At 34.6% G+C, this 13,877-nt stretch overlaps 1 protein-coding gene and 1 long non-coding RNA gene across 4 annotated transcripts; both read left to right on the top strand.

Moving 5' to 3' along the window:
* Positions 1–1,578: 1,578 nt before the first annotated feature.
* Positions 1,579–1,995, top strand: LOC140810367 (uncharacterized). The gene has a single exon (XM_073168237.1). The coding sequence runs from the start codon at positions 1,579–1,581 to the stop codon at positions 1,993–1,995; it is 417 nt and encodes a 138-aa protein (XP_073024338.1).
* Positions 1,996–8,211: 6,216 nt separating this feature from the next.
* LOC140809669 (uncharacterized) lies at positions 8,212–10,446 on the top strand. 3 transcript variants are annotated; one of them, XR_012113152.1, is made up of 4 exons: positions 8,212–8,658; positions 8,877–9,783; positions 9,896–9,999; positions 10,228–10,446. It is a non-coding gene; the product is annotated as an uncharacterized lncRNA (long non-coding RNA). The 3 variants fall into 3 exon arrangements; XR_012113150.1 differs by having other exon boundaries at positions 8,877–9,999; positions 10,228–10,445; XR_012113151.1 differs by lacking the exon at positions 10,228–10,446 and having other exon boundaries at positions 9,896–10,172.
* Positions 10,447–13,877: the final 3,431 nt, after the last annotated feature.

Genomic DNA, 13,877 nt, shown 5'->3' with positions numbered 1-13,877 from the left:
TTAAATATACATTTTCATGCATGCATATGGTTAGTATGTTCTGTTTTTCGGGCGTTATATGAATTCACTGTGACAAATGATATATGATTTTGTGGGAATGTCGTGAAGGGAAAAGACTTCAAAGAGAGCCCATTTACGGGAGAAGGCCCTAAAACGAGCCTATTTATGGAAAAAGGCCTAGAGGGAGCCCGTCTATGGGAGAAAGCTCCCGAGGAGCCCCGACGATTGTATTTCTACGGTGGAGCCTTGTGCCCACCCCCGTGGACCATGTGGAGCTGAAAACTTATCAGTCGACCAAAGGATAAAAGCTCATCATTTTCGAAGATCAAACTTCATCAAAAATGATAAATGATTGAAAGTTTTTTATTAAAATGATTTTATGATATATGATTTACTTATGCTCAAAAGCTATTTTAAAAGGTTTATATATGATTAAAGCTATTTTAAATGATTTATTTAGGTTTAAATGATTTTTAAATGATTTTAAATGGTTTATTATTATTCAAAAGGTATTTTAAATAAAAGTATGATTTTTAAATGCATGTGATTGTATATGTATTATTTGCTACTCATGTTTAGAACGTATTGAGTCATTAGACTCACTAGGTTTGTATGATGCAGGATTTGATGATTTTATGGGAGGCGCTGACGACTGAGTGGATCGAGTGTAGCAGTACACTCCCGAGGGACCTTTATGTTTCCGCACTAGATTTTTAGGTATAAGATTTTTTTAATGATTTTAAATGGTTTATTATTGTTCAAAAGCTATTTTAAATAAAAGTATGATTATTAAATGCATGTGATTGTATATGTATTATTTGTTACTCATGTTTAGAACGTGTTGATTCATTAGACTCACTCGATTTGTATGATGCAAGATTTGTTGATTTTGTGGGATGCGCTGACGATTGAGTGGATCGAATGCAGCAGTACACTCCCGAGGGACCTTTATGTTTCCGCACTAGATTGTTAGATATAAGATTTAAAAGATTTATGTTAATGATTTTATTAGAGATATTTTTATGCTTTAATTTTATGTTAGTTGATTTTTTTAAAGGTCGACATAGGATTTTTGGTTAATCAATGATTTAGGGATATTTTGATACACTTGAGGTTTAAATGTTAAATTATTATGATTTATGAAAATGTTAAGTTATTTTAATTAGTATTTTCGAGTTTGTGATTTAAAAAAAAAACGATGTCGTTTCAGTTGGTATCAAAGCCAATGTTCTTTAAAGGGTTGTGTATTGTCACTCCGAGAAGCTCGAAGTCACGCCTCAAGTATGTGAGTTTTTACTAATTATATTTTACATATGCTAAAATTATTTTAAAATGCTTTCATGGTACATGATATAAATGTTAGTTGCATATCGCATGTTGCATGTAAAATGTTAAATGCATGTTGGTTACGTGGTTTGAATGACGTATACAGAGATGCCTCCTAGAAAGATTTTGTGTAGGAATGATGAGGATAGACATGAGGAGGAGATTCCATAGCCTCCACCTAATCAAGATGCTAGTGCCCGTGTACTAGCCAGTGTGGCCCGTTTTTTGGAGAAACACATAGAAAATGGTGCGATGGTTAGACCAGAGACTGCTTATGAGCGTTTTAGGAAGATGAAACCAGAGGATTTTCATGGCACTACTGATCCATTCGTTGTTGAGGGATGTATTCGATCTTTGGAGGTTATCTTTCGTTATATGGATATGATGGACGATGATCGAGTTCGTTGCACTATCTATTTGCTGAAGGGCGACTCTTCCTTATGGTGGGAGGGAGTGGAGCGAGGAGTGAACATAGCGACATTGACATGGGAGGAGTTCAAGAGGGTGTTCTATGACAAGTACTTCACATCTGATGTCCGTTCTAGGCTGAAGAGAGAGTTTATGAGTCTCCGTCAGGGGGATTGGTCTGTTGTCGAGTTTGTGCCGAAGTTTGATAGGGGCTATTACTTTGTGCCCTTGATTGCCAATGATGTTGCTGAAAAACTATGACACTTCCTAGATGGTTTGAGGCCGACTATCTGTCGTGATGTGATGCTCGGCGATCCTACTGATTATAGTAATGTCGTTGCCAAAGCTTTTAGAGCCGAGCAGTCACTCAAAGACATTGATTGGGAGATGGAGCGAAAGAGGAACCGTGCTCAGCAAGCTAGTCAAAATAATAAGAAGCCTTATGTGAGACCACCTAGGCAACCAGAACCACCAAAACCACAAGGGCAACCACCTAGAGGGAATATTCCGAAGGCTGATGAGAAACCACAGTGCAAGGAGTGCAATCATACACACAATGGCAAGTGCATGTGGGGCACCTACAAGTGATTTAAGTGCGGAGAAGTGGGACACAAGGCTGTGGATTGCCCAAAGCTCAAGCAACCCACTGCTGGAAGGGTCTATGTGATGCAAGCTGAGGAGGCTGAGACAGAGCCGACATTACACTGATTTCTAGGTAACCTTGTCGTTTAACATATTTTTCAATGCTTTTATTGCATGAAATGTTGAAATGGGTTAAGGGAACAGATTGAGATAATGAAGAAGATAGAGGAGAATATGTTGCATGCTCTACCTAAATCGGATTTTGGAGACGATATTGAAATTTTTGGGATAGAAATATGATTTTCAATATTGTGAGGACCAAATTGAATAATAAGATTTAAGTTAGAGGTTAATTTAATGTGGATGAGGGAATCTAAGCTTTGCAATTATCAAGACAGAGAAAATTTCGATGATGAAATTCTTTTAAGGGGGGAAGAATTAAAATGTCCGAAAAACCAAACCCACGTAAACCACATGCATGCAAACTTATTTTAATTGCTTAATTATTTTATTTAATTGATTTTAAATGCTTGAATGATATTTATCAAATAACTAAAAGTAAGATTGCATGACTAAATGATTAAATGACATGATTTTGTGAAATTGAAGTACCCAAATATTCGATAATAAGCAGAGGAAAGGAGACCGGGGACGACCAATATATGAATATTTATTTTTCATTAAAAAATTTCAAGGCTTCCAAATATGATTAAAAATGATTTAATTTTTCTAAAAATATTGGAGTTCGAATTATTTTACGAGTCGAGCTCAATTTTTCTCGGGAATAATGTTGGGAAGAAAAGCTAGGAGCTTTCGTCGTCCGGTCATCCGCACGTCGCACCCTCGCCGACGATCGTCTATTCGAGCATTAATAAACTCAAAGACACGTTCTCTAAACTTTTTAAAACATCATACAAATCATAATATGCATGATTTAATTTTTTATTCATGAAAAAATAGGTGTTTGAATATTTTTACTGTAGAATGTTTATTTTCAAAAATACTATGATTTTACGCTCGTTTTGAAAAAAAAGTTATGATTCCAAGAGATGGGCTGCAAAATTTGGATGAAATATGAATGAAATATGAATAAAATCGACTATGAAACCAGCTGGAACGTAGGTATGAAGAGTGAAGAAGGGAACCGAGGGTTTTTGTTGTGGTTTGCATATGGTTCATGGGTCTGTTATTATGCATGGGTGCAAGTGGGCTCGGCCAGGGCTGGCTGGGGCTCGAGGGGGTCATGGGTGAGGGCCTGATAGAGTCCTAGCAAGGCTAGGACTCGTGGGTATCAGCTGGTGAAGAGTCCACAAGGGGTAGGACTACTTTTCCCGCGAGTTTGGTTCATCCGAGGAGCTGGTGCAGAGAGGGTTTAAGGGCTGGGCTAGGTTGTCTATGATGTGGCTCAGGGTGTTCCAGAGTAGGTCGGGATGGTTGGGACTTGAGGGTGGCTCGAGCTAGGAGTCCTGGCTGAAGTAGGAACTCATAGCACCGTTGAGAGCATTAGGGTGCTGGGCTGGGCTTGATTGGGTTTGGGCATGGTCCAATGTCGGTTAGATTCAGGTCGGCTCGGCTCAGTGGTGGTTCGACTGGAAGTGTCCTAGCTTGGCTAGGAGTTTTTCAGCGTGGATAGATTCAAGGTGCGCAGCTATGGGTCTTGTTCCAGGAGTGTTTGAGCGATCTAAGGTCTGGTTCTTTGGATCAGGGCTGGTCAGTAGGGTGCCTAGGTAGGTTGGCTCATGTTTGGCTTGAGGTGGCTCGACCATGGATCGAGTAAATTAGGAGATTGTTCGGTGTGTTCGAGTGAGGGTCAAAAATGAGATTTAATGAACTAAAATTTGAACCATGGGTCCACTGGCGTGGTTCATGGCTCACAAGGGTAGATTAGGTAATTAAAATGTTATGTTTAAAATTTGGGATCAAAATAATGACTTTTGAATTGATCCAGAATTTAATCACCTCTCGAATAGTTAATTAAAGAATTAATTGAAAAGACTCGAATTAAGGCGAATAAAATTATGAAAAATTATATTTAAGCTTAAATAATTATTTAGAATAAACCCATGTTATTAAAATTATGAAAAAGGTAAAACCGAGAATTTCTACGTGTAATTTTACACTTGAAAAATACGTAAAAGCTTGGCAGCGTCCCGAAGGATCATAACACATGTTAAATGATATTTTATGATTTAAAATGATGATTTTTATGAAAATATAATATTTTATTATCTAGCAATTTATATTGTTTAAAATGTTATTTTTGGAAATTTACGATATTCTATGCTTTTAAAAGAAAATGAAAATTGTTTTGAGGGATGTGAATCGACATTGACAAATGATATATGATTGTGTGGGGATTCCGTGAGGGAAAAAGGTCTCAGAAAGAGCCCATTTACGGGAGAAGGCCCCAGAGGTAACCCGTCTATGTGAGAAAGCCTCCAAGGGAGCTCTGGCGATCGTATTTCCACGATGGAGCCTAGTGACCATCCCCATGGACCATGTGGAGCTGAATACTGATCAGTTGACCAAAGGATAAAAGCTAGTCACTTTTGTGGATCAAACTTCACCCAAAATGAAAATGATTGAAAATTTTAAGATTAAAATGATTTTATGATATATGATTTACATATGCTCATAAGCTATTTTAAAAGATTTATGTATGCATAAAGCTATTTTAAATGATTTATTTAGGCTTAAATGATTTTTAAATGATTTTAAATGGTTTATTATTCTTCAAAGCTATTTTAAATAAAAGTATGATTTTAAATACATGTGATTGTATATGTATTATTTGCTACTCATGTTTAGAACATGCTGAGTCATTAAACTCTCTAGGTTTGTATGATGCAGGATTTGATGATTTTATGGGAGGCGCTGACGATTGAGTGTAACGAATGCAGCACTCACTTCTGATGGAACTTTATGTTTCCGCGCTAGATTGTTAGATATAAGATTTAAAAGATATAAGTTAATGATTTTATTAGATATATTTTTATGCTTTAATTTTATGTTAGTTGATCTTTTCAAAGGACGGCGTATGATTTTTGGTTAATCGATGATTTATGGATATTTTGATACACTTGAGGTTTAAATGTTAAATTATTATAATTTATGAAAATGTTAAGTTATTTTAATTGGTATATTCGAATTTATGATTTAAAAAAAATCGAGGTCATTTCAATAAATAAGCTTAAAAAGTAAATTAAGCTTTACTATTGTATGATATAGAATAGTAATATATTTATCCCGTCTTTGAACAACAAACAAGCTCAACTTTGTTCTCCTCAGCCTAACAAATAAGATAACAAGCCGAATAATGTCACAATTCACCAATAAATCTCAAATAATCCAACTTATTCTCGAAATTACTAAAGTTTAATTTATTTTACTGAAAATCCAATTTAACAATTAATTATCAAAACTTCATCCATTAATCCCAAAAATTCATCAACTAGCATATTATTTCCAACAATTCACAAATTCATATATTAAATCTAATATTCGATTAAAATTGTTGAAATATCCGAGTACAATTCGTTTAAATTTCCAATTATTTAAACTGGACGACATATTTAACTAATTATCGCTCCAACACAATCTCAAAACTCAAAAAATTAACGTATGATACATTTACTCAATCGATAATAATTCTCAGTCGAAGAGTATACCTCGAACACGTTTCAATACTTGAACCTACAATATATATTTGATATATACATAAATATTGTGCGATAATGAGTCAAAAACGAATTAAACTTGAAGAATTAAATTCTCATTTCCGGGGAGCCTATATATCGTTGATCTTTGATGATCATATGATTCTGATAAGTGTGTGTTTGAATCGCCGTTAGAAATCGAAAGATCAAGTGTACTCGATATCTTTCAAATATGAAGGCTTAAAAATAATTGCAGTTGGTCGAGAAAGTTATTCATGTTTTAAATCTACATCTCTACTTTTTTATTAAAGCTCATACCCTCATAAAAACTGCTCATGCGGACACCAAAATTTTTTTGACCCTTTTGCCCTTCTTCTTCACCAATATATTTCTCTCTCTCAAAATCATTCCAACCTCCAACAAAGCGGTTCCACAAATCTCTCAGATATTGTTGCTTCACCTTCATAGATTCCGCTTCCCTCTCTCAATTCTTCTCTGTCGAATATACCTCAGAAAAATAGAGTGGCCCATCTCGATCTTCATTGTTATCTCATCTCTGCATAGTTAGCTCTCTGTATGCACGATCACCTTTACCATCTGGGAAATTTTTTGATCATTGAAAAGATTTGTACAGATTTAAAGAGTGACGATTTGGTCCAAAATAATCCATGGCCCTGGTGAGTCGATTATTTTGTTCTTTCCTGTGTTTTTTAATAAACATTTTTTCAGATTTTTTATTTCTTTTACGAGTGACCTACTTTTGGTTTATTTCATAATTAAAAAGTAGAATATGTTAAAAAAAAAATATGCAGGAAACAACAGAAAGTGAACTAAATAATCTAAATAATTCCTTTAGCCACAGAACATAACGCGCAATTGGACCCACCGTCGACCGAAATTTTCATCGTGAAGGCCAACATTCCAGTTAAGAATCATCCATAAATGTTTTATTTTGTTTGTGATGGCTTCTCTGTGTGTGCTTTGTTGTTTCTTGGTTGTCCTCGGAGCAGTTATTGAGGAAAATTACAAGGATTCGATGAGTTTTATACTAAGGAGGATAACCGCCATCTGATTCGTTGCCTCTGCCACTAAAAATTGTGATATGAACTAAAGAAATCTGAATTTCTTTTTGGAATAATAGATGAATTTAAAATACTACTTTCTACACGGGCATATGTAACAGAGTGCTGTTCAGATATGCCTTTCTAGATTAAGTTATCTATCCCGTTGATTTTGTTTATAGTTTCTGAGAATTTATTCCAGTCGTTCACATTGTGAGTCGGAATGATTCTGTGTGGGAAATATGCGAAATTGTTAATAGAATGTTGAATTCATCGAGAGAAATATTGCCCGTCCATGAATCAAGTATCTCAAGTCACGTTTACACCGCTAAAGGTGTGACTAATTCGTTAGCTGCAAAGGTTTCGAATGCCAATGTCCTAAAAACTTAGTTATTACTGAACTTTTGTATTGTGTTTCTTTGTTGTTTGGTTTTATCTATTTCAATTTAATTGTTATTTTGCAGTGGACTTAGGAAATGGGGAAGCGGTGAGAAAGCTAATTTTATTAACGCACTTTTGTGTTGTGTATCTTTCTTTCCTGTTAATTTGTTGATGAAGATCTTTCACAGAAGAATTTATTTCCTCTTCATTTTTTTCTTTGGCTTCAAAAAATTCGATTCACTCTTTCAAAGAAGGTAAGTTTCCTTCCTCTTAATCTCAATAGTTGTTCTCGGTTTTCATTTACTATGTAAGGATGGTTTATACATGTTTTTCATTCATCTATTATTTTATTTATTGACTCATTGAAACTTAAACATGTCTACACAAATATCTACAAGTTGCCTTCTAAATATTGTCATAGGTTTACATACTATTTACCGTCAAATTCATTTGATTTTATATATTTATGTTTCGCATATTTTCGGTGAATTCCCTGTGTGTGTGTTTTTTTAAAAAATTTTGTCGACGCTTATCCTGTGATTGGAATCTTTTGCATTTTTGTTTTCGATGTTCAATGTTAATGTAGTCGTGAATTGATTTTTTCTTGGTTTGTTATCATCTATCTAATTTTATTTTATTTTTGTACTATTGGTGTGAAAATGATATTCAATTTTCTTTATCGCGTTCTTCTCAAGTTTCTGAGTTTTTTAAATGGTTTTTAATGTGCTTAATTAATTTTTATTATTAAGCGGTCAAATTTTCTTTCAAAATTAGATAGCTTGAGGTTATTTAATGCTTTGGCGGGGTATGACATTCATAATTAGACTACATAAAATTTTAGTAATATTTCATGATGGTAGGCCTCGAGCCCACCAGTGCTTTTGCAGGTGTCCAGGCTTCACCTTCATTTTTTGGAATAGAGTAATTGATCTAAATTGAATTATTAGTTATATAGAATTTTTGTGTAGTTCACTATAATGCGTGATTTCATTGATGAGAAAACTTTAAATTAAGTCATGAATTGTCATTTACTGAAATTTTTGTAATTTACTGCCACCGGAAAGAAAAATAAACATTTTGTTAGGAGCATGCGCTATGGTGGGGATGCTGAAAGAGGCCGACGATAAAGGAGGTAATGACATTTATGGAGGTTGATATGGTGATGTGTCTGTAGGCACATGATGTTTTTATGGCGATCGAGAATGTGATCGGAATGGAAAGGATAAAGAGGAAAAACAAAGAAGGTGAAACAATTGCAACTGCTTACAAATTGACGGTACTTAATGGCTAGATTAGTCCACTAAGAGTTATTTTTGCTAGATTGACGGTACTTAACGGCTTTCAAATGTCTTCTTCGTTCATATTAGTTGTTGTACCTAATTGTTTACATTATAATTCAGTGAATTTGTGCTTCCATTAGGCTTTGTTTGGGAGAAATTTACCTTTTGTGTTTATGTTGCAGGAAGATATTTATGGTAAGATGCCAAAGCACGTGCTTCTTCGTCTGATGGACATTGTTGGCCACTTAATGCAGCTTAGGACGCTAAAGATATTCTTTTAGTAAAAATTGCTAATAAGCCATCAATAGTCTTGCGTTTTTATATTGTACTGCTCCCCCCTCTCTTCATTGGTATCAATAGCAATGATATTGAAGATACGAAGATCTCATGATTTTGCTATCTTGGCTATAAAGATTGCAATGTACTGACAGTATGTGGCTATTGTCAAATTTCTTTAAGAGGAGAACTTCATTAACGGGCTAGAAGCATTTGAACTTAGAGAAAGTTACATAAAATCATAAAGCAAGCCACTTTATTGACGACTATCTTCACAAAATTTGCTGTTTAATTACTTACATTTTTATGATGACATAGATTTCTCATGAGGGACAGGTATGTGTTGGCTGTGAGAAAATCCAATGTTAAAGACAAAAAACGGAATGACACATTTCTTCTGAAATGCTTAGCTCTGAATGTGAATGTCCTGATTTTTTATATTCTACTAAGAGTTAATTGAATGTGAATGTCCTGATTTTTGTATTCAGATGCTACCAATATCTTGATTAATTGTTGATGTTTGATATGGGTCTCTCTTTGTTCTAAATGAGATGTCTGTATTTGCTTATGTTCATATCATCTTTCAATTTGTATTCTCTGAAAATTGAGCGTACAATTGGAGATTTTAGTTCTGTATTCTATGTTTCAACTTCACCACACTACCACCCTTCCTCTTATCACACTTCCACCACCCTACAACATTTTCATCATTCAAACCAGTTTCTTATCTTATCTGTAATCATCAGTTTTCTCTCATGTTTTTTTTTTCAACAGAATATCTTCTTCTCAAATTGTGCCTATACGTCAGTGCTGGTAATGTTCTATGAAAAAAAGAGAATTGTAATGTTCTAAAACGTGGTTGGTCGTGACTTAGATGGTTGCATTTTAGTCGTTACTTCATGTAATGGTCTTATTGTAAATATAGATGGCAGTGTCATAGAGCTCTTCTCTGTGGTGTGTTGCAATTTTGATGAATATAGTCACAAGTCATAAAAGACTCATCAGGCATAACAGTTACTGCCGAAGATTGTGAGTTGATTGAATAACTATTCTCTTTTCTTCAATTAAAAGTGGTAATCAAATTTTATATCGACTATTACTCGAATTTATATCGCACTCCAACCAGGTCGGAAACTTTCCTCTATTAATCGAATTTTGTATCAACTCTTAATTGAATTTTGTATTTTATTTCATATTTTTGAGAGTGTGAAATAATTAATTTTATATCAAATTAATTTGTTCGTTTTTATATTGCAGGTGATAATGTATTTATTACAAGTTTCAAGGTACTATGATATAATCTTTCACATATTCTCAACAAAGTCACTAAATCATTATATTATATCTTCTTAGACATTGTTTTATTATAATGTTTACTGACAAATTTAGTTTTGGTTTACAGGTTTTAAATTCAAATGTTTCAAGATCTAGCAGAGTTGCGATAACAAAAATCCAAACTTTCATTTGGCACAATTGCATATATATACTGATCTTCTGTACATATTTGAATATTTGATGCATATTATGATATTTTTTGGACAATCTTTTGAATATTTGTTTACTTCTTTTACATTGAAGTTTAAATTTTTGCATTTCAATAATATATTCATGACACAAAATATTTTTGTGTCATGGTGTTATGATATCATGAATATTTAATATATCATGTTCATATATTCATGATACACGCAACGCGTGTGCCTCGGTTGCTAGTATTTATTATAGTTGAAAAGCTCAAACAGTCAGATTTTGCTTTTCAATGGTCATCTTTACTGTTTCTCAACAGTATAACATTGTCATTTTCATAACATAAAATACTCATTAATGCTACCTGTGTTTTTGTGACTTCAAGTTATTTGCTTTCTATAAAGCTGACACATCATGTCCGAATTAGTGCTTTATGTCATTCGAGGGTTTGTAGGATACGATCTAATCTTTTCAAATGAGGCAACTGCTTGAACGGCTTGACTCTATTATCCTTTTAGATGTAACTCTTTTTGACCGGTGATAGTAAAACTTTATTTTCGACGGTTTTTACACTTAGAATGTCGGTCAATTTTGAGTGATGAATTAGCTTGAGTTCAGATACTTCTACAACTTAACTTCTTAGCCCGGACAACTTGATCTTCTTAAGCACAATCTGAACGTCTAGATCTGCTCCACCCTTGACTTAATATGGTTCATATGATATTTTTTTCCAAAAAATAAATTGAAAAAAGGAAGTTCATAAGATCTTGTCGAGAACATGGTGCTAAAATATACTCTTGAATATTTGCTTGAGAGATAGTTACTTCAGATAGTGTGTGAAACTCTCATTTCGAGTCATTATCAATAAAATCACATAATATATGAGATGTGAAGTGTATTTTATTTTATACATCGTAAATATTATGATGTAAAGATTTACTGAATTTGTCAACATTATAAAGATTTATTATTGAACGTCCACGTGATATTTTGAAGAAAATTATCCTTGTAGCATATACGTACATTTGTATCGCAATTATTTAATAGGTACATATTAAAAATATCTAAGAGTGACGTTGACAAATTTTCCGGGAGAATTACATTTTGTTTGTTTTGTGACTTGTACGTTTTTTTTTATCTTGTTATAAGTTAATTTACGGTTTTCGTCCACTATTTGCACTTTATCAATTATAATTATTTTTTATTGGAGTGCTGACGTGTGATAGTGGACTGTTAGAGTAGATATCCTGCAAGCCAATGACTGGCTAAGGAATTTATTGACTTAAGTGTGATAAACAATATTTATTTTAATATAATTTAACTTTTTATGGTCTTGTTTTACTTTATCTGTATACCCATGCAATCAACATAGATAAAGTCCTGAATTATGCTTTAATGAAAATGAATCGTAATTCGATATTGAAACTCATTTGTAAACATAATATAATATAAATTCATTCCTAGTCGATTCAACCTCCTAAAACATAGATAAAGGTCGCTCGAGACTAGCATCTGTGATGTTGTGTATAATGTTTCTTGGTAAGTGATAAGTGCATTTTATGCACTTATATTAGTCCTATATTTCATATAGATTGTTAGTCTTTTCGGGCGGAATTACGCGTTTTTTGTTATTTCTGGTGTGATTGCAGGAATCTAGGTGCGGATACAACATGTGCGTGAAAACGAGCTAAAATGGCGCCTAGGAGAAGAAGTGTGAGCAATACTCCGAAGGGTGGAATGCTGAAAGATCCGCGCACATGCGCGACATATTCCCGCGCACATGCACACAACTGGCAGAGAGAACGGCGCATCTGCGCCCCAAAATCCGCGCATATGCGCGACCCATACAGAGAGTTCAGCGCATATGCGCCACTCAAGGCGCGCATGTGCGCGAGAAAGAACAGATGACAACCCGAGAGCGACGCGCATATGAGCCGCTTATGGCGCGTATATGCGCGCAAGAAGAAGATCAGCACCCGAAGCACCCGCGCATATGCGCGCGACGCGAGATTCAGAAATAAAAAGGGTTCGGCGTGGATCTTAAAAGGGGTTCCGAAATATTATTGCACAGCCGTCATATCACTCGAGAGAAAGGAGAAAAAGTAAGAGCGCACGGAGCACGGGACGCGAAGAACGGAGATAGAAGACGCTGAATCCGGACACGGAGACGCACTTCCATCTCTCGCCAACACGTTCTTAATTCGGTTTCTTACTTTTAGGTTTTTAATGATTACAAACAGGTTTTGTATTGATTTAATTACGAGCATGAACTAATTCTATGTTATAGAGATTGATGTAGTCTTTGTTGAACCTATGTTATTGACTTTTTAACTTTTCATCTAATTAATTCGTCGTGTTTATTTGTGATTTCTTGTGATTAATGCTTTTGGATTACTGGCCATAATTCGATTGATTGAATAATTAAAATCTAACACTCGAAAGAGGGGATTGAAATTATGACAGGAGAAATCACATCGTTAGATATTTATAACGTGCAAAAGACGTATAACTCTGACGAATCCATAAGAGGACCTTGGTTGCATTTATTACGTGTTGCTTGATTTTGAATAGACATATTAAAATCGGTAATAGGTAATACAGTTCTATTTATCACTCGACAGAGGGAGTAGAAACATTGCGAGTTCTTGGTTATAAATGCGATGCAATTTAATAACATGTTAGTTAATGCCGATTTAGCATAGGGGAAGCCAGACGAAATCATATCTCTAGATTTATTTCTTCAGTGAATTCTATACTGCGTGCTAGAATTACAGTAATTGCTATTTTATTTGAATTTATTACAAACCAACCATTCGATTTGTCTAAATAAAGTTGAGCTATATTAATTATGGTAATTAATATACAACTTTGAATAATTACTCCTCGTGGGATCGATATCTGTACTCATACAGTACTAAAACTTGACACCGTATACTTGCGGTAGTGAAAACACGCAACAAGTTTTTGGCGCCGTTGCGGGGGAGTAAACTATTTAATTGCATATTGATATCATTACTAAGTAGTATTGATTTTAATTTAGACTTCATTTTATTTTGTTTTCTTTATTTTGTTAATCTATAGTCTTTTTGTTTTGCAGTGCATGCGAAATTATCAAAATCCCGACTTGTTAATTTTTTATCCGGAGATCGAAAGAACTGCCAGGAGATTAAGGAAAGCAAGGAGAGACGAAATTAAAGCAATGTCTGAAAACAGAGACAACCAGAATGAGCTCCCTAGAGAGGTGCCAATCCGAGAACATTTCCGCCCTATCATCAACGCCCACTACTCTGGAATAGCTCGTGGAACTATTGCTGCTAATAATTTCGAGCTAAAGCCCGCACTCATCAACATGGTTCAACAGAACCAATTTGGAGGAGCAGCCACCGCAGATCCCCATCTTCACCTCAGAACTTTTCTGGAGATCACGGATACGGTAAAAA

This window comes from Primulina eburnea, chromosome 13, assembly GCF_022965805.1.
Source record: "Primulina eburnea isolate SZY01 chromosome 13, ASM2296580v1, whole genome shotgun sequence".
In the NCBI taxonomy this organism is placed as follows: domain Eukaryota; kingdom Viridiplantae; phylum Streptophyta; class Magnoliopsida; order Lamiales; family Gesneriaceae; genus Primulina; species Primulina eburnea.
This window is presented reverse-complemented; position numbering and strand designations above follow the sequence as displayed.